Below are 20,316 nucleotides of genomic sequence, written 5' to 3'. Positions count from 1 at the left end.
AGATCAATATAACAAATATAAAAGTACATCATCTAAAATACCAATTACAACATTTACATAAATAACTTAGATTAAAATGCCTCAGAGAAGAGAAAGGTTTTAACCTGGCACCGAAAAGATAATAGTGTCGGCGCCAGGCGTACCTCCTCGGGGAGACTATTCCACAATTCGGGGGCCACCACTGAGAAGGCCCTAGATCTTGTTACTACCCTCCGGGCCTCCCTATGGGTCGGGACCCGGAGGAGGGCCTTCGTAGTAGACCGTAGTGTACGAGCCGGTTCATAACGGGAGAGGCGTTCCTGCAGGTATCGTGGTCCCGCGCCGTATAAGGCTTTATAGGTTAATACCAACACTTTGAATCTGGCCCGGTAGCATATTGGAAGCCAGTGCAGGCGAGCCAGAACAGGTGTTATATGCTCAGACCGCTTAGTTCTTGTTAGCAGTCTGGCCGCCGTATTTTGCACTAGCTGTAGCTTCCGAACCGTCTTCAGAGGTAGCCCTACGTAGAGCGCGTTGCAGTAGTCCAAACGTGAGGTTACCAGAGCATGAACCACTGATGTAAGGTCCTCCTTACTCAGATAGGGACGTAGCTGGGCTACCAACCGAAGTTGGTAGAACGCATTCCGTGCCACCGAGGCTACATGGGCCTCGAGTGATAGGGAAGAGTCTACAACGACTCCCAAACTACGAACCTGATCCTTTAGGGGGAGTGTAACCCCGTCCAGGACAGGGTATGTATCCACCATCTGACCAGAGAAACCATCCACCAGCAGCATCTCAGTCTTATCAGGATTGAGTCTCAGTTTGTTAGTTCTCATCCAGTCCATTGTCGCGTCCAGACAACGGTTCAGCACATCGACCGCCTCACCTGAAGAAGATGAAAAGGAGAAGTAGAGCTGCGTGTCATCAGCGTACTGATGACAACGCACTCCAAAACTCCGGATGACTGCACCCAACGGCTTCATATAGATATTAAAAAGCATGGGAGACAAGACCGAACCCTGTGGGACCCCATATTGGAGAACCCACGGGGTCGAGCAATGTTCCCCAAGTATTATCTTCTGGAGACGGCCCGCCAAGTAGGAGCGGAACCACTGCCAAGCAGTACCTCCCACTCCCAACTCAGCCAGTCTCCCCAGAAGGATACCGTGGTCGATGGTATCAAAAGCCGCTGAGAGATCAAGGAGAATCAACAGAGTTACACTCCCTCTATCTCTCTCCCAATATAGATCATCACACAGGGCGACCAAGGCCGTCTCAATGCCAAAACCAGGTCTGAAACCCGACTGAAATGGATCTAGATAATCGGTTTCATCCAATAGTGCCTGGAGCTGGTCAGCAACCACTCGTTCCAAGACCTTGCCCAAGAATGGAACATTTGCCACTGGTCTATAGTGGTGCACTTGTCACTTACACAGTGGATACTCCAAAGTACAGCTAGTTCAGTTTAGAGTGACATTGGTAGAAGTCAAAATTACCTGAAGTCTGCTATTATTAAAGTAAGTAGAACAGCAAACGTAGGCTAGTGGGTCCTGATCCTCTTTGGCATTCACAGCTTAACAATTGGGGATAGGGAATGTTCTCTCACTCCAAATATCAGAATATACTTTCCTAATTCCAGAAGAGTTTCATATAATTTATGTCACTGTGCATTATATTGGTCTTAGACAATTGATCTACAAGTGATACAGTTGAATTCACACATTCTTCCTGAGTCTAGGTGAGTCCTAAGGGCTGCTGGGATTGGAAGAGAAAGCTGTAAATCGGCAGGATTTCTAAAGCCACAAAACTTAATTTTCAAGCTGCTTTCAGACTCAACCCCCCCCATGTAATGCGCACACAACCATATTGTTCGCAATACCCAAAACCTTGTGTTTTTCTTAGCCAAAGTCTCCCAGGTAGCACGATCAACCATTTTGCATTATGTACATTTCTAACTCTACACATTCCCTTTAATGTGTAATGAATTTCCCATAAGCCACCATTCTAAAAGCAGGGCAGGGCAGGTTGAGGTGGATGAGGATCAAAACAGATGTGGTCACTAGATCAGGCAAATGAGGGTGAAAGAGCCAGAGGCAGTGAATGCAGACTCAGTGCCCGATAGGAGGTCAAACTCCAAGGCAGTAATAGAGGTCTGAAAGGGCCAGAAGTACATGAGAGGTCAAAGGCAATCAGGGCTCATAATCTGAGGCTACAGCCAGGAAACAGGAGCAGGAGAGGGGGCAGAGTCCTTACAATGAAAACTAGCTGTTTGGACTGATGAGGTACCTTGGCTGCAACAATGTTATAGGGCCTGTTTAGCTTGGAGAGTCAGCTAATACTATTCAAGCTGGGAAGTCAACTGGGATTGTTTAGACTGGCACTTCTGCTTAGAGGATACCCTTCCCGCAATGTCCAGTCCTAATCAGATATTTTATTTTATTTATTATTTATTTATGTATTGCATTTATATGCCACGCCATAGCCAAAGCTCTCTGGATGGTTTACAACAATTAAAAACATTAAAAACACGTTTACAAATTTAAACCATTAAAACCCATAAAAACCGATAAGCAAGTTAAAAACACATGTTATTCAAATGCTGTTAAAATGCCTGGCAGAAGAGGAAAGTCTTGACCTGGCGCCAAAAAGACTGTAGACTCCAACTCTCACCAGCCCCAGCCAGCATGGTCAATGTTCAGGAATTATGAGAGTTGTGATCTAAATCATTTGAAGGGCACCATGATGCTTCCCATGGCTTACTCTGTGTGGCTTCCTGAGAACCCACAGTGTTGGTGGAAAAAGACAAAGAGAAAGGTAAATAGAAAGCTTGTTTTATAACAATTTGTATATGGGGACAAGGATGATTGGGGTAGCGAAACAGAATGCTGATTTGCTTCTTCCCAATTGGTGCCATACAGATTAGTATGTCGCTGTGCAACCTCCAGATGTGTTGATTGAGCCCTGAACAGGCAGTACAGCATCCTTGTATTTTATATTCCTCCACTTCCTCTCAGATCATTGCATCACCTTACAAGTGACCCATTCCTGACCTGATTCAAAGAGTAAAAATTTCAAACAGCCCAAATCTCATTGAGTTGGATCCAGACTTCAGTGCTTCCTTCCCATTGAAGTCAATGAAACTTAACTGTTCAGACTGATTTCAGTGGAACCCAATGTTGCCTGGATCCATCCCATTTTCTTGTGCCACAGTTGGGCCCCATCTGCATTATATGTTTAAAGCAGTATCATAGCACTTTAACCAATCATGACTTTCCCCAAAGTATCCTGGGAATAGTTTTGTTAAGGGTTCTGAGAGTTGTTACATATTCCCTTCACAGAGCTACAATTCCCAGAGGTCCCTGGGAAGAAGGATTGTTTGTTAAAGCTCTGTGAGGGGAATACAGGTCTCGTAACAACTCTCAGCACTCTTAACAAACTACACTTTCCAGGATGCTTTGGGGAAGCCATGACTGTTTAAAGAGGTATAATATTATTTTAAATATATAATGCAGAGGAGGCTTTAGACGGCATCCATCTCTGAGTTTCTCATATGGTTGGTTGCCTAAGGCATTGCTGTTGTTAATAATTATTTATGCTTGTCTCCCACCCTTTCTTCTGCAGGAGTCTAGGGTGCCTATAAAATAAAATAAAAAAAACCCATAAAAATAAAATCAGCAAAAAACAATATGGCTTCCTCATCTGGGGCTGAAAGCCTTCTAGACAGAAGTGCATTTGCGGCAGGACAGGAAGACTGGCAAGAGACCACTTCTGGTGTCTGCTTGCAAACCTGCCAGCACCAGGGCGGGATGGATGGAGGGTATACACAGGGCCGGATTATCCATTAGGCTTAGTAGGCTGAAGCCTAGGGGCCCAGAGCTCTTGGGGGCCCGTGCATAAGTTAAAAAAAATTATCGCGGGACAAGAGTTTATGAAACGCCCGCCATCCCCCTGCTTCACTTACCCTTTTCTCTGCTGTTTTTTGCTGTTTGCCATCAATCAAGATGGCGGCTGAGGTTTCCCTAAGGGGCTGAAGCCTCTGCCGCCATCTTGGTTGATGGCATGCATGCATGCTACACGTGCGCATTGCTGCCATCAACCAAGATGGTGGCAGAGGCTTCAGCCCCTTACAGAAACCTCGGCTGCCATCTTGACTGATGGCAAACCTGTGTGTGCAGTGCGTGCAGCTGCAAAAAAAGCAGAAAGGTAGGGCCCCCCAAACACCAATCAGCCTAGGGGCCTTCCTCAGCTTAATCCGGCCCTGGGTATACATAAGGCCTTTCCACCCCTTTCTAACCCTCCTCCGTTAGAGCGTGACACCCAGCCCACCCTCCTGGTTTGCAGTGTGGGATTATTTGATCCCTTTGGATGGGACCGAGTAGATGTTTTTTGGTTCTTATCTGTGATTGGCTTGTGGATGGGAGTTGTTTCTCCTGCACCATACTGTATTTCTCAGTTGCTGCAGTTAGCAGTGGGTGCTGGATAATTACGTTAATCGATATTGGTCACTTTTATTTATTTATTTATTATTTAATTTATATCCCGCCCTTCCTCCCAGCAGGAGTCCAGGGCGGCAAACAAAAGCTGTAAAAACACTTTAAAGCATCATAAAAACAGACCTTAAAACTCATTAAAACAAAACAACTTTAAAAATATTCTTTAAAAAAGCTTTAAAAACATCTTAAATAAAAAGGGTTAAAAAAACATATTGTTTATGGAAAAAAAGGTTTAATAATAATAATAAAAGCAATTCCAACACAGACGCAGATTGGGATAGGTCTCTACTTAAAAGGCTTGTTGAAAGAGGAAAGTCTTCAAAAGGCGCCGAAAAGATAACAGAGATGGCACCTGTCTAATATTTAAGGGGAGGGAATTCCACAGGGTAGGTCCTGCCACACGAAAGGTCCGTTTCCTATGTTGTGCAGAACAGACCTTCTGATAAGATTGTATCTGCAGGAGGCCCTGCCTAATATTTAACAACATAAGAACATAAGAAGAGCCTGCTGGATCAGGCCAGTGGCCCATCTAGTCCAGCATCCTGTTCTCACAGTGGCCAACCAGGTGCCTGGGGGAAGCCCACAAGCAGGACCTGAGTGCAAGAACACTCTCCCCTCCTGAGGCTTCCGGCAACTGGTTTTCAGAAGCATGCTGCCTCTGACTAGGGTGGCAGAGCACAGCCATCACGGCTAGTAGCCATTGATAGCCCTGTCCTCCATGAATTTGTCTGATCTTCTTTTAAAGCCATCCAAGCTGGTGGCCATTACTGCATCTTGTGGGAGCAAATTCCATAGTTTAACTATGCACTGAGTAAAGAAGTACTTCCTTTTGTCTGTCCTGAATCTTCCAACATTCCAACATTTAAGGGGAGGGAATTCCACAGGGTAGGTGCCGCCACACTAAAGGTCCATTTCCTATATTGTACAGAACGAACCTCCTGATAAGATGATATCTGCAGGAGGCCCTCACCTGCAGAGCGCAGTGATCGACTGGGTATATAAGGGGTAAAACGGTCTTTCAGGTATCCTGGTCCCGAGCTGTAGGGCTTTGTACCCCAGAACTAGAACCTTGAACTTGGCCCGGTAGCAAACGGGCAGCCAGTGCAATTATTTCATCAGCAGGGTGACATGTTGGTGATACCCTGCCCCTGTGAGCAGTCTCGCCGCCACATTTTGCACCTGCTGCAACTTCCGGACCAACCTCAAGGGCAGCCCCACATAGAGCACATTGTCTCACTTCTCTATGCAGTTAGTTTAGTTTAAATTTCATAATATTTGAGTTGTAGTCAATAAAGTGGCCCAAGATTTATCCCATATCTGTGTCTTGCCTCTTTATTTCTGGTTCCTGTTGCAATAATTCCTCTTTCAACAAGCCTTTAAAGTAGAGACCTTATCCCAATCTGTGTCTGTGTTGGAATTGCTTTTTAATATGTTTTTAGAGCTTTTTTGTTTTTAAAAAAGATATTTTTAAAGATGTTTTGTTTTAATATGTTTTTAAGGATGTTGTTTGTAATATATTTTGAAGTCTGTTTTTATGATGTCTTAGAGTGGTTTTAGTGCTTTTCTTTGCCACCCCGGGCTCCTACTGGGAGGAAGAGAGGGATATAAATCTAATAAATAAATAAAGTAATCCTGAATACCAGATAAAATGCATACAAAGTTATGTGGATATTTGCAAAAGTGGACTGTGCTAGTTATGTAGGCGGATCCTTCAGTCTGCCATTTGGATACAATTTCCCTATAGCCTATGGATGTATAAACCTCTGCCTGGAAATGGTATTTCCAAAGGATCCAAAATGCATCCCTCTCCCACATACCTTCCCAGTCACAATGCAAAAACAGAAGTGTTTTCAAGTTGCATCTAGAAATGTTGGGCTACTTTTTCATTTAGACAGATTTGTTTCTGGATACAAAAGTAAAGATGCTCTGAGTTGTTTGATCTCCCTTACCTTTCACACCAGGAGATGATTAAAGACCATCATCAGTGTAACCTGATGTGCCTAGGTATTTAGCATACATGTCTCTTGCTTAGTGGGGGCTCATAGCAATGAGTGATTTCTTTACGATGGGCATAAATTACCCCCCTACCCAGGATAAATAGGAGTGAGATAAGTGCACCTGAGACTATAATGTGACTCTCAGTGTGCTTTCCTTCTGTTCCTGAATAGATTGAGACAAAGGTGAAATAAATCCATGCAGAACTTTAGCCCATGGCATGTGAAGTCACTGAAGGATGTCAGGCATCATTACTTAACCCCTGGCATATTGGCAAGAAACTGCAAGGTGATCATAACATCTAGACATTGCTAATACCAATTATTCAGTTATCATTCATTCTTGCACATACACCCTGCAAATTTATCTGTGGTGGTTTGTAGAGAGTATTTCAAAAGAAATTGTGGGGTTTCTCAGAGGCCTATCAATAGGGAGATCAGTACATAAGTACAATGCATATCAGCAGGGGAATGTTCTAGCACATTCACAGTTCAGGTGGGACAACACTGGGGCCCAGGAGGACTTCCCAATGCCCTGTGTGAATATTATGGGAACTCTAGAACACCCTCCTGTGAGATGTGGAAAGAGTGGCAGGTTTAAAATCAAATTGACCTAAAATACTGACAACTTTGCAGCATCCTGTTTCATTGTGGATGGTGGGCTGGAGTGGCAGTGCCCATCTGACCTCCCGACAACTGAGTCACTGGCCACATCCACACCAGACATTTATTCCACTTTAAACAGTCATGCTTTCCCCCAAAGAATCCTGGGAAGTGCAGTTTGTGAAGGGTGCTGAGAGCTGTTGGGAGACTGTTGTTCCCCTCACGGAGCTCCAGTTCCCAGAATTCTCTGGGAAGAGGGGCTGACTGTTAAACCACTCTGGTCATTGGCACTCTGTCAGGAGAATAAGATTCTCCTAATAACACTCGCCATCCTTCACAAAGTACACTTCCCAAGATTCTTTGAGGGAAGCCATGACTGTTTAAAATGGAATAAATGTCTGGTGTGGCTGTGGCCACTGCTGCTTACTGAGAGAGGGGAAGGGCAAGGCAGTGTGGAGGTCAGCATGGTGCAAATGCACCAGCAGGAGCACTAGACTGGCACCACCAGTGTATTTGCACTGTGTTGATCTCTCCCCTCACCTTCCCAGTAAGCAGCAGCAACTCAGCTTTCGGGAGGTCAGGTGAGTGCCACCATACATTACTGGTCCTGCTAGTTGCAACTGAAGTAGGAGACCAGTAATGCATCACCAAAAACAGGCAAAAAAGATACCGATTTGCATAAACATTGTGTGTATGTGTATGCATGCAAATTTAGAAATAATTACTGTATTTTAAACAATAATCCAATACATTTTATCATGGGGGCTGGGAAGGAACATGTCTGTGACCAGGTAACCTCCATGCCTATTCAGTTTGCTTTACAGGTGCAACTAACCACCGATGGGCAACTTTAAGGCCTCTGCTCCTCTCTCTTAGGGTTCTTTGTTTCTGAACCATACTTGGACTGGATAGCCCTTAAAATGAAGGACACCTTGAAATACTGTCATCTGAAAGCCCTTCAAAAAGAGGGCTACCCTCTGTAAAGTAGGGCATATGGTCACTCAAAATCAAAGGTCCATTTAGGCCAGCATCCTTCTCCCATAGTGACCAACTGTAGGTCTAGAGAAGCCAAGAAGCAGGGCATGAAAGCATAAGCCTTATCCTGGTGTTGCTCCCCATTAATTGATATTTACTGGGATACTACTCCTGAACCCTTATATAGCCACCATAGTTTGTAGACATTAATAGACTTATCTGCCATGGTCTTGACCAGTCCTCTCTGTAAAGCCATCTAAGCTAGTGGCCATCATATCAATCTGTGGCAGCAAATTCCATACATTAATTATGCACTGTCTGGAATTACACACTTCCTTTCGCTAGTTTGTAGACATTAATAGACTTATCTGCCATGGTCTTGACCAGTCCTCTCTGTAAAGCCATCTAAGCTAGTGGCCATCATATCAATCTGTGGCAGCAAATTCCATACATTAATTATGCACTGTCTGGAATTACACACTTCCTTTCGCTTATCCTAAAACTCTCACCTTTCAGTTTCATTGGATGATCCCGAGTTTTCAGATAGAGAAAAATGTGTCCCTGTCCACTTTGTCCACACATGCATAATTTTATACACCTCTTATCATTTTTAGAATTTTTAGAAAAAATGTCATTTTTCTAAACTAAAAAGCCGCTAACATTAGGGTTTCTTAATAGGAAAGGTGCTCCAGGCCTCTGATCATGTTGCTTGTCTAGAAGGTTTCTTCTAGTGCCTTTGGTGGCTTTTGGATCTGATTCTTAACCTCACTGCCCTGCAACTCTCATCTGCAAACAGGAAATTCAGTTCTCACTGTTATAATCACAACGGCAATAGAATTGCTTTTGAATGTATCATTTCATGCAGCACCATGGAAAGATGTTTTTGAAATGAAGTATCTTGTTTTGCTGATGGCAAACTGATGTGGCTTGATCATATTGGAAGTGCATTCAATATTGACTTTGATGTGCAACCTTTAAGATAGTAACTTTAAATTTAGTTGCAAAGGAGGAAGACGGTTTTGAAGTCCATTTTTTTGTTACTGAAAAGGCACATTTCAAAGCCATATGGATAGTTATATTATTGGGAGCAGATGGGGGGAAATGAAGGTAACTGCTATTGAAATTCTTTTTTGAATGGCCAGAATAGGAATTTAGTTAAGACTCACTTAGAAATAAATTATATGTGTCCTCATAGACATTTCCTATTCATGCAAAATTCTCATCTGCTCCTGCTGTAGATAAGGATGCTGTATTCACTACCTTTTTTGTTTTGATTTTTGAGATAGTTTTAAGAAAACTGACTGATCTTGCATGGAATGTGGTTGGATGCAAACCCGTCAGAGGAAGCATGTTGACTTGGCAGCTCTTTTGTATGCACCAATGCTAAGGTTCCGATCAGTAGTGTAGTGGCAAATTCAGAAGTACAGAGTCCATAATACAGCCATGCCTCCTCACAGCCCCTGCCACCTTCTAAGATTATACAACCTTCTAAGAGTAAAAAATAATAATATTGGGCTTGAATACCACTTTAGAAAACTCTTCTCAGCGGCTAACACACTCCCCTTTCATGCTGATTGGCTCATGGGATGTTGGAGACATAGGGAACCTGCTGGGATCTGGCTCCCAAAAAAGTAAAGGGTCTAAGATCCCCCCCCCAAAACCCTGGACTACTACACCACTAGCTGCAATCCTATACACACTTATCTGGAAGTAAGGCCCACTGAATACAGAAGGGATTTACTTCTAACTAGATTACTTCTCTAGGTGGCTCAGATAGCTGAAACAGTGCCTACCCCTGCCTGGACTTTGAGTCATTAGAGGATGTTTCTTGCAATGTCACAGTTCTTTCTGCGATGCAATGTGTGGTGACTCATGAGTTGTGAGAGGGTGTTCTTGATAGTGGTACCCTGGCTCTGGAATGCCCTCCCCTTCAGGTGCAAGCAGTACTAATACTGATGGAGTTCGTAAGCCAGCTAAAAATGTGGGTAGTCATCCAAGTATTGGACTAAAGTGGTGCCCCTCGCTTGGCTGATGTAGTTACGTTATTGCAAAAATACGTGTTTTTTACATTAAGTTGTATCGAAATGAAATATTTTACTGAATTTTAATGTTTGTTTCTTGCTCTGGGATTCTGTGAACAATGAAGAGTAGGTTATAAATGAATAAAAATATATAATAAAGAAACCACAGGGTTGGCTAATAAGGCTAATCATCTTATTGCTGTAAACAGAGCTCTGTAGTACCAAATAAACAGTCCCTTCTGATCTAAATCTAGAACCTCTCTCTCTCTCTCTCTCCCTCTCTCTCTCTCTCTCTCTCTCTGTGTGTGTGTGTGTGTGTGATATATAGCCTGCTTCATTTTCTTTGTTTTCATTGCAGAGGAGAAGAAAAGTAACCTAGCTATTGAATAATTAACAAGAGCAAGTTGGTATTAATCAGTTGCTGTAATAAAAATGCAAAATGTAAGAAGGAAGAACATATGACAATGTGCTAAATGTAAAGCATCCCAGCAATGCCCTGTTCTAGCTCTATGGGGAAAGTATGAAGATAAGAAGAGCCTTCTGGATCAGGCCAATCGCCCATCTAGTCCAACAACCTGTTCTCACAGTGGCTGGCCAGATGCCTATGGGAAGCCTACAAGCAGGACCTGAGCCCAAGACCCCACTTCCCTCCTGCAGTTTCCAGCAACTGGTATTCAGAAGTATACTGCCTTCGACTGTGGAGGCAGAGCAAACCCATCATGGCCAGTGGCCATGGATAGCTTTATCCTCCATAAATTTATCTAATCTTCTTTTAAAGCCATCCAAGCTGATGGCCTCCTGGGGTGCCTCCTGTGGTAATGAATTTCATTGTTTCACTAAGTGTTGTCCAAAGAAATACTTCCTTTTGACTGTCCTAAATCTTCCGTCATTCAGCTTCATTGGATGTCCATGAGTTCTAGTGATTGGAGAGAGGGAGAAAAGGTTTCCTCTGTCCACTTTCTCCATGCCACACATAATTTTATACATTTCTATCATGTCACCTATTACTTGCCTTTTCTCTAAACTAAAATGCTCCCAAAGCTGTAACCTTTCTTCATGGGGGAGTTGCTCCATCCCCCTGATCATTTTGGTTGCCCTCTTCTGAGCCCTTTCCAGGTCTACGATATCTTTTTTGAGGTGATGCAACCCGAATCGTATACAGTATTCCAAAGGCAGTCACACCAGAGAATAGATTTGTATAACGGCATTATGATATTGGCAGTTTCATTTTCAGTCCCTTTCCTAATGATCTCTAGCATGCAATTTGCCTTTTTCACAGCTGCCACACACTGGGTCAATATGCTGGATTAGAGTTTGGTGTACCGCCTGTGAATGTGTGCACATACAGTTGTGTATATATTACTAGGAGTGAAGATGACACCCCCGCACCATCAAGGATCTGTAGCAAGATGATACCAAAACAAAAAACTGAATGTTAGGCATGTTATTCTAAATAGCAAATTTATAGAATGCTGGCATTTGAGGAAGTCAGTGCGTACATGTGCTGTTTGTTTTACTTTGTTGCATTGAGGACAGAATGCTCGACTAACTGGGCCTTTGGTCTGATCCAGCAAGACTCTTCTTTTGTTATTGTGTCTTGATACAACACAGATGATAAGGCACACAAGTAAAGATGATGAATTATTTCATCATTTTCATATGTTCTTAAACTGTCTTTTTAAAAAAGTTTTTGATTTTAGAAGATGTTTTCATAGCTTTTTAAGTAACATTTTCGAAGATGTTTTGTCTTGATGTGTTTTAAAGTTTGCTTTTATGATGTTGTAATGTTTTTAGTGCTTTTGTTTGTCGCCCTGGGCTCCTGCTGGGAGGAAGGGCGGGATATAATAATAATAATAATTATTATTATTATTGTTGTTGTTGTTGTTGTTGTTATTATTATTATTATTATAGGCTAGGTATTAATTCCTGAGATTTCTCTTGGAGCTGGCTTCATCACCAGGGCTTACTTTTTTGAAAGAAGGGCTTTTGTCGCATGAAAACAGGCTGGGTATCCTGTCCTATAAGGTCTTGTTGATATCTGCTGTGATATCCCATGCATGTTGTTCCCTGCTCCATAGAAGCAACATATGGGCCATTTGGACAGAGACAGCCAATGTGTATGGCTAATAGTCAGGGATGATGGGAGTTATAATCTAACCATATCTGAAGGGTTCCACCTTGGCTACTCATGGATTAGGAGAATATAGCACCCTGGTTGTGATGAGTACAAGGTTTCTTTGTTTTTTAACCCACCATGCCTTTGTGCGCTGCTGCCAGAAACCAGAATTATCCAGTCAACTCATACTTTGCTTCTTTCACATTACTGTGGCTGTGGGATTGCCCTCCATGGGAGATTTTAGTATGTGTGAACCAAGCCTATGACCAACCATTTAAGGTACTAATTTACAAGGCTCTTTACAACATGAGTCCAGGATATCTTAAGGACCATCTGATTCCTTATATCCTTGCCCAATCACAGACATCTTGGAGACCCCTCCAAGTTAGTGATCCCCCATGGTTCAGATGCATGATTTGTATCCACCAGAAGGCATGTATTCCCAATTCTGTGTAACTCCCTCCTGGCTGAGGTTAGGCAGGTCCCCTCCCTGCTAAACTTCAGGTGCTCAACAAAACACTTTCTATTTCAAAAAGCATTTTAAGGAAGTTTTTAGGATTAATTTTAATGGATCATATCCCTGTGAACATGGCTGATTTTTAATTACTTTCAACAGATTATGAGAACTCTGACAGAAAAAAGTCCAAAAGGGGTCTGTTTATTTTCTCTCTCTTTTTACACTTTGAACTCTCGATTTTCTTTGACTGTTTTGTGTATCACCATGAAAATGTAGAAGGTTGTTAAGCAAGCGTTTCTGAGTTCAGGACTATAAGTTTTGTAAGGTTTTGTTTTGAAATGAGCTTATGGGAAGCAGCAGTATGGCATGGGGGTATTTTCAATTTAACATTGCAGAATGCGAAAAATCCATGCTGACTATAGTATATAGCTACTCTGGTAGCTGTATAATTTTAATGGAATTTATTCGTTGTGTGCTTTTTTTTAAAAAAAAAGGAATATTGCTAAGAAACTTCAGTAATTAAGTGGTATATAAATAGCACACATAAATAAATAATATGGATAGAAGGGGTGTGACTACATCTGGATGTAGTATATATTTTGTATATAGCCCCAGGTTTAAACCCCAGTATCTTCAATTTTAAAAAGTCTTGGTAGCAGAGCTGGAAAAAGCCCGTCTGAAATCGTGAGATGTTGGGCTGGTCCTACCAGTGGTGGCTTGTGCATGCTGGAACTGGTGGGGCAGAAGGCAGGGAGCCCATCAATAAGTGAAGCCAGAGCCAATGACCGGTGGGGTCAACCAATTCTCATTTTGTCCACATCCTCCTCTCTGCTGAGTTCTACAACAGGCAACACTGAAGCTAAGGAGGAGAAGGAAGCTAGTAGGCAGAGACATCCCCTGGACTTTTAAGTAAGAAGGTAGGCAAGTGGGGAGTGGCTGAGAGCAGACTAAGTTTGGTGGGGTGATGCTTTATCAGTCCTTATGGAATAGCCACCACTGGCTCCTACCATTAAGCAGAGTGGGGCAGCCACTTCAGGCAGCTGATTCTGGAGTCCAGGGAGTAGTGGTGAGGTGTTGAAGGGCTCTGTACCCTACTCAGTGCTCCTTAAGCTAGCCTGCTGTCTTGAGGAGGCTGATGTTCCATTCAATATCAATCCAAGCAATTTCTGTATGTGGAATTGGGGTTTACTGTCTTTGCCTCTGGCAGCAAAATGCCTCGAGCCTTCATGCTGCCATCAGATAGGCAATACTGGACCAAGTCGAACAATGATCTGACTAAGTATAGCACAGCTTCAAATGTTCAGATATATTTTCCATGATGAACGAACAGCCTATCTTCCAAGACATTCCCTTTTAATTGCTCCAGAAATATTAGGACTGAACACTCTCCTGGTGTAGACAACTAGGACCAGGCTTAAACCCAGCCTCAGATTAAGCTCTTGCAGGTAGTTATATACCCACAGTGCATGCTAAACTTTCCCAGAAATGAGTAATGGCACACAAGTATCAAAATATATGCACCTGGCCAAAGTTGCAGCAGATGTACACATGAAAACAGCAGCTTGATGCAGCAGTTCATTAGGTGTGCAGTTGCCTGTGCTGAATCTTGAAGAACAGGTCAGCTGGCCACATCGATGGCCAAGTATAAATTGGGCATGGAAAACCTTGGCTACTGTGTAATTACTTTGAAAAAGTTGCAGTGCTTCCTCACTCTGGTTTTAACTTGATTAGAAAGCTAAAATAAACACTTCACCCTCTGCTTATTTCTCACAAGGGTAATGCGTCAAAATTATGGGCTTAATCATTATTAATTCCTTTGATATTTATCAATTGCACTGACATTAATCATGATAAACACCTCTGGTATTAATGTGGATGTCATTAGTATAGCACTTCGAGTTTTTCTACTGCTGCTCAGCCTTCATTAACTGGACCATTAGTTACAAGGTCTTACCTTTTGCATAAACAACTTCATGTTTCTTGTGTTGGTATTGTGTGTGTGTGTGTGCGCACGTGTGCATGTCACCCTGATGAATGACCTTTATTAGGAGGACGGGGGAGACCCTGTTATTTTTACTTGATCTCTCAGTGGCTTTTGATACCATTGACCGTGGTATCTTTCTGGGCTGACTTGGTGAGACGGGTATCAGAGGCACTGTATTACAATGGTTCCGATCCTATCTCCAGGGTCGTTTTCAGAGAATAGCATTGGGTGATTGTCTTTCAGCCCCCTGGCAGTTGTGCTGTGGGGTGCCACAGGGTGCCATCTTGTCCCCTATGCTGTTTAACATCTATATGAAGCCCTTGGGAACAGTCATCAGGAGATTTGGGGTGAGGTGTCAGCAGTACCCTGATGATACCCAGCGCTATTTCTCCGTAACATCTGAATCAGAAGAGGCCGTGCAAGCCCTGGACCGCTCCCTGGCTCGGTGGTGGGCTGGATGAGGGCCAACAAACTGAGTCTGAATCCTAGCAAGATGTAGGTTGGCGGTTCCCGAGTTCAGATAATTGGTCAGTTGCATGCTTTGGATGGGGTCGTACTCCCTCTGAAAGAGCAGGTCTATAGTCTGGGAGTGCTCCTGGATCCATTTTTGTTGATAGTGGCCCAGGTGACCTCAATGGCTAGGAATGCCATTTACCAGCTTTGTCTGGTAAGACAGCTGTGGCCATTACTGGACCGGGATAGCCTGACCACTGTTGTCCATGCACTGGTAACCTCCAGGCTGGATTACTGTAATGTGCTGTATGTGGGGCTGCCCTTGAGGTTGGTCTGGAAGCTGCAGCTGGTGCAAAACACGGTGACATAACTGCTGACTGGGGCAGGGTATCACCAACATGTCACCCCTCTGCTGAAGAATTGCACTGGCTGCCCATTAGCTACCGAGCTAAGTTCAAGGTTCTGGTTTTGGTGTGCAAAGCTCTACACTCCTTGGGACAAGGATACCTGAAAGATCATCTTACTGCATACCATCTTCAGGAGGTCTGTTCCGCACAACATAGGAAATGGTCCTTTAGTGTAGTGGCACCTACACTTTGGAATTCCCTCCCTTTAAATATTAGACAGAGGCCTTCTCTGTTATCTTTTCAGCACCTACTGAAGACCTTCCTCTTTCAACAAGCCTTTTAATAGAGACTTTATCCCAGTCTGTGTCTGTGTTGGAATTGCTTTTTAAGATGTTTTTCAAAGATGTTTTGTTTTAATATATTTTAAAGTCTGTTTTTATGATGCTTTAGAGTGTTCTTAGTGCTTTTGTTTACCGCCCTAGGCTCCTACTGGGAGGAAAGGCAAAATATAAATTTAATAAATGAATAATAAATGAAATGAATGTCCAGACTGGATTCATGTGGGAACAATGTATCCAGGAAATTGCTATTCCAAACTCTGGAGGAGCCTGTAACATCAGTCCACCACCTGATTACCATTTTAACATGTTTGCCATGTGGTTAGTGGGAAATATATAATGCCAAATCAATCTCAGGGTGGCCCTGGGGAGCGAGATTAGAGGACGCATTCTAACCACATGAAAATATTCTTAGTGGAACATTAAAGAGGCAATGAAGGCTCAAGCTGGTGATTTATTTTGAAGGATAAAAGCATAACTTGAAGAATCAAGCATAGGAAGTTGCTTTACACTGAGTCTGGCAATTTGTCCATGGAGCCTACTGTTCATTTGCCTGCTTTGCCTGTTAGGAGCTGTCTGTGCTCTCAAGCACAGGTTTCTCTCAGCCATAACACAGTTCTGTTAACTGGAGATTCCTGGAACTGAACCTGGAGCCATCACTGAGATATGTAACACATAATTCTCACCCATGGACTTTGAATTCATTATCATCCATAAACCAGAATCTCATGATCTCTTAGGCACCATCTGCACTCTATATTTAAAGCAGTATCATATCACTTTAAACTGTCATGGCTTCCCCCCATAGAGTCCTGGAACTATAGTTTGTTAAGGATGGTGAGAGTTGCAAGAAGACCCTTATTCCCCCCATGGAACTACAATTCCCAGAGTGGTTTAACAATCAATCCCTTTTCCCAGAGAACTCTGGGAATTGTAGCTCTGTGAGAGGAATAAGGATCTGCTAACAACTCTCAGCACCCTTAACAAACTACAATTCCCAGGATTCTTTGGAAGATGGGCCCTCAGTCTAAGAGATCTATTTTGGTATAAATTTTCACAGACTAGAGTCTGCTTAATTGGATCCATGTAGTGTTGTCCTTGGTTGTTGAATAATTATGCATGTACACCCACACAGGTATCTTGTAAGCATCATGCTTATAAAAGGGGGAGCTGCAGCAACCCATGGGGGTGGGGGAAGATCTGGTGACTTGTGGATGGGCAAGTGGAGCTCTGGTGAACCCTGTGGGGGAGGGATCTGGCAACCCCTGTCAGGGGAGGGGAGAGATCTGGCGGACCCTGTGGGGAGAGGAGAGTGGATAGATCTGGTGGCCCCAGTGGGGAGGCAGAGAGAAGTCTGGTGACCCCTGTGGGGATGGAAGCCGGAGGGCTTTGGTGACCTGTGAGGAGGTAGGGGAGATTTGGTGACTCATGTTGGGGGAAGGGGTACAGCCCTGGCAACCCCTGTGGGGAGGCAGGGAGAGCTCCTGTGACTCCTGTGTGGGGAAATGGGGAGGGCTGTGGCAATCTGTGAGGGGGTGGGGAAGATCTGGTGATCCCTGTTGGAGGAAGGGGGAGGGCTCTGGTAAAATGTGGGGGGAGGGAAGCTATGGTGACCCTTGGTGAGGTAGGGGAGCTTTGGTGATGGAGGCAGGATTGGCAAGCAAATCGAGCAGGCGCAGCAGACCCTAGTATGGAAAAATGGAAATAGGGAGTTCAAAAAGACCATGAAATGCAAAAATTGTAGTCTATAACATTTCTATACACAGCTAGCTCAAATGTATGCAAGACTATTCACAACACCATAGTGGGAGAGAAAACCTTGGTCCTGACTGAGTTCTGAACAAATAAAGCCAAATTTACTGCTACATTCTAGAATTATAGAATCATAGAACCATAGAATTAGCAGGGGCCTATAAGGCCATCAGGTCCAACTCGCTGCTCAATGCAGGAATCCAAATTAAAGCATACCCAACAGGTGGCTGTCCAGCTGCCTCTTGAATGCCCCCAGTGTTGGAGAGCCCACCACCTCCCTAGGTAATTCTAGTTCAGCAGCATCATTTGGGATCCTTTCCAAGTTTTGGAGAATGGCAACTTTCAGATCAACATCAGAGTGTTATGGGAGATTGAAATGTGCCCCTTGTTCTTCATGTATCTGATAAAATGACACTTGTATTTGTGCAGTAATCTGAATTCCAGCCACATGAAAGCAAGAGATTTAAGCATGCACTCATGCATGCACATGCACACACACACACTCTTCTTCATCCAGGCATAAAAGAAGCATTATCACAGTTCAAGGACACATTCAAGCCAGGCAAAAGCATTTGAGAGAGTGGAGTAGGGCTGGGGAAGGGTGTGGTTTGGGAAGAAGGCGTGGCTTGGAGGACCACGTGTGTCTACCTGGGCCTGAGATTCCCAACCCATACTTTAAGATACTGCAAGACTGTTTTTCTGTTTCCTGTAATAGTAACACAGAATTGTATAAAACCTTGATGCACATTAGCACTTTGCACAATATCACCTCTACAATTCTCAGAATGTCCAAATAATTCCTGATTTAGCTAATTAACTGGCTATCTCATCCTGTCCCACTTAAATGGGCTTATATGTATGTCCCATGAGTTGTCCTCTACTCATGATCAAGGTCTAGATCAAGCACACTGCCTCTTATTTCCTTTAATGCACCAAAGCAATTCAGTGTTTGGCTCTATCTGGACAAATATGCATAATCTTCCTTTGAAAGCTGACAGCCACTCTGAGCCATGTTTCCTTCAAAATCTCTCTGCATGTAATGCAAATATCCTATTCCCAGAGCTTGCCTGTTGGACTTTGAAAAGTATTTATCTCCCCAGGAACCCTGTTTAATTTAATATTGGATTCTGTTACTAATGTCTATAAGAATCCTCAGAAGTCTATATTTGTCGATGTAGCTCCTTCTCCAGCTGTGTCCTGCTTCCAGGCTGTGAGGGATGGGCAGTCATATAACTCTCATTAGCAGGAATATGTTTGGCAGTTTTGAATGAATGGACAAGCCTCATGGCTTTTATGGCACTATATAGACTCTTGGAATGGGCTGCTTTTAGAGGAGACAAGATTATTGAATTTACGGCAACTCTCAAGCCTATTCTCACTTGAGTTGTTGTGTGTTGCTATTTTGTTTCAGCAGGAGGTGCTTTTTTTTTAAAGTTCTCTGTGTGTATGCTGGGGCTCTCCTTGTCATCTTGAATATCATTGTGCTTTCTTACAGCCTGTGACCTCATGAACCATGGCATCCTGGCTCTTGTCAGCTCCATTGGCTGTACGTCAGCAGGATCCCTGCAGTCCTTGGCAGATGCTATGCACATCCCTCACCTCTTCATCCAGCGGTCAACAGCTGGGACTCCAAGGAGTGGCTGTGGGACCACCAGGAGCAACAGGAATGATGACTACACACTCTTTGTCCGCCCGCCTGTCTACATCAATAATGTTATCTTGAGGGTGGTCACGGAATATGCCTGGCAGAAATTCATTATTTTCTATGATAGTGAATATGGTAAGTATTTATTCTCTCTCTCTGTATATAACGGGTAATTGTTATCATCAGATGTGTATAATACTATTAAATGCAATAGCATTAAGATCCTTAAAATCTTCCACTAGATTACATTCCTCTCTAAGCACTTTATGGCAGCATTAGCATTTCGCATAATCCTTAGAATTAAAACACACACACAATCCTTCTCTGTTTCTGAAAGCCATCAACTTTTATGGCTTTGCTTGATAATGCCTTTGATACGTGTTAAACCAAGTAGCTAATGGTATTTTTTTTCCATATGTGACACTAAGAACAGCATTTGAGCCCTTCTTGCACTTTGTGTGTCATGCCATATATGAATGCTGCTCAGACAGGAGCAAGAAGGGGGGGAAATTAATAAACATTCCAGTCAAACCAGATTTTTTTCCCTCTTAACAGCCAATTTAAAACAAAGTCGATATAAGAGAAGTGTAATTTGGGCCTAATGTTCACTTAACTCCCATCATTGCAGTGTCTTTGTGTCAGTATAAAGAAATGCCAATTTAGAAGGCAGCACAAATGATGTGGGGAACATTGGATCCCTCCAGATGTTGCTGAAGTACAATTTCCATCAGCCCCTATATGACCAATGGCCAGGGATGATGACCAGAGGGTCTACTGTACATCAGGGATGGGGGACCTCTGGTGTTGCAGATGTTGTGGGACTCCAACAACTATCAGTCCCAGCTAGCATAGCAAATGGTAATAGATGATGAGTTGTAGGCCAACAAAATCTTGGAGAGTCACAGGTCTTTGCCCCCCCTGCTCTAGTTGGTTCTCCTCAAATTTTGCATTCCCAGAGTGGTTTAACAGTCAATTCCTCTTCCCAGGGAACACTGGGAGTTGTAGCTCTGTGAGGGGAACAGGGGTTTCCTAACAACTCTGAGCACCCTTATCAAACTACAATTTCCAGGATTCTTTGGGGGAAGCCATGATTGTTTAAAGTGCCATCATACTGCTTTAAATGTATAGTACAATGGGCCCTCAGTCTACACCAGGG

The 20,316-nt window shown here is 43.3% G+C and overlaps 1 protein-coding gene across 1 annotated transcript in view; it reads left to right on the top strand.

The window, feature by feature from the left end:
* GRID2 (glutamate ionotropic receptor delta type subunit 2) overlaps positions 1-20,316 on the top strand; it is an 887,701-nt gene that overhangs the window by 412,385 nt on the left and 455,000 nt on the right. Inside the window, exon 2 of the mRNA XM_061583023.1 lies at positions 19,011-19,295. Coding sequence (XP_061439007.1) covers positions 19,022-19,295 — 274 coding nt within the window. The 5' untranslated portion in view covers positions 19,011-19,021. The remainder of the gene's footprint in view (positions 1-19,010; positions 19,296-20,316) is intronic.

The sequence above is a fragment of the Rhineura floridana genome, chromosome 9, assembly GCF_030035675.1.
Source record: "Rhineura floridana isolate rRhiFlo1 chromosome 9, rRhiFlo1.hap2, whole genome shotgun sequence".
Lineage (NCBI taxonomy): Eukaryota > Metazoa > Chordata > Lepidosauria > Squamata > Rhineuridae > Rhineura > Rhineura floridana.
Note: the sequence above shows the minus strand (reverse complement) of the source record. Positions and strands in the feature narration are given on the sequence as shown.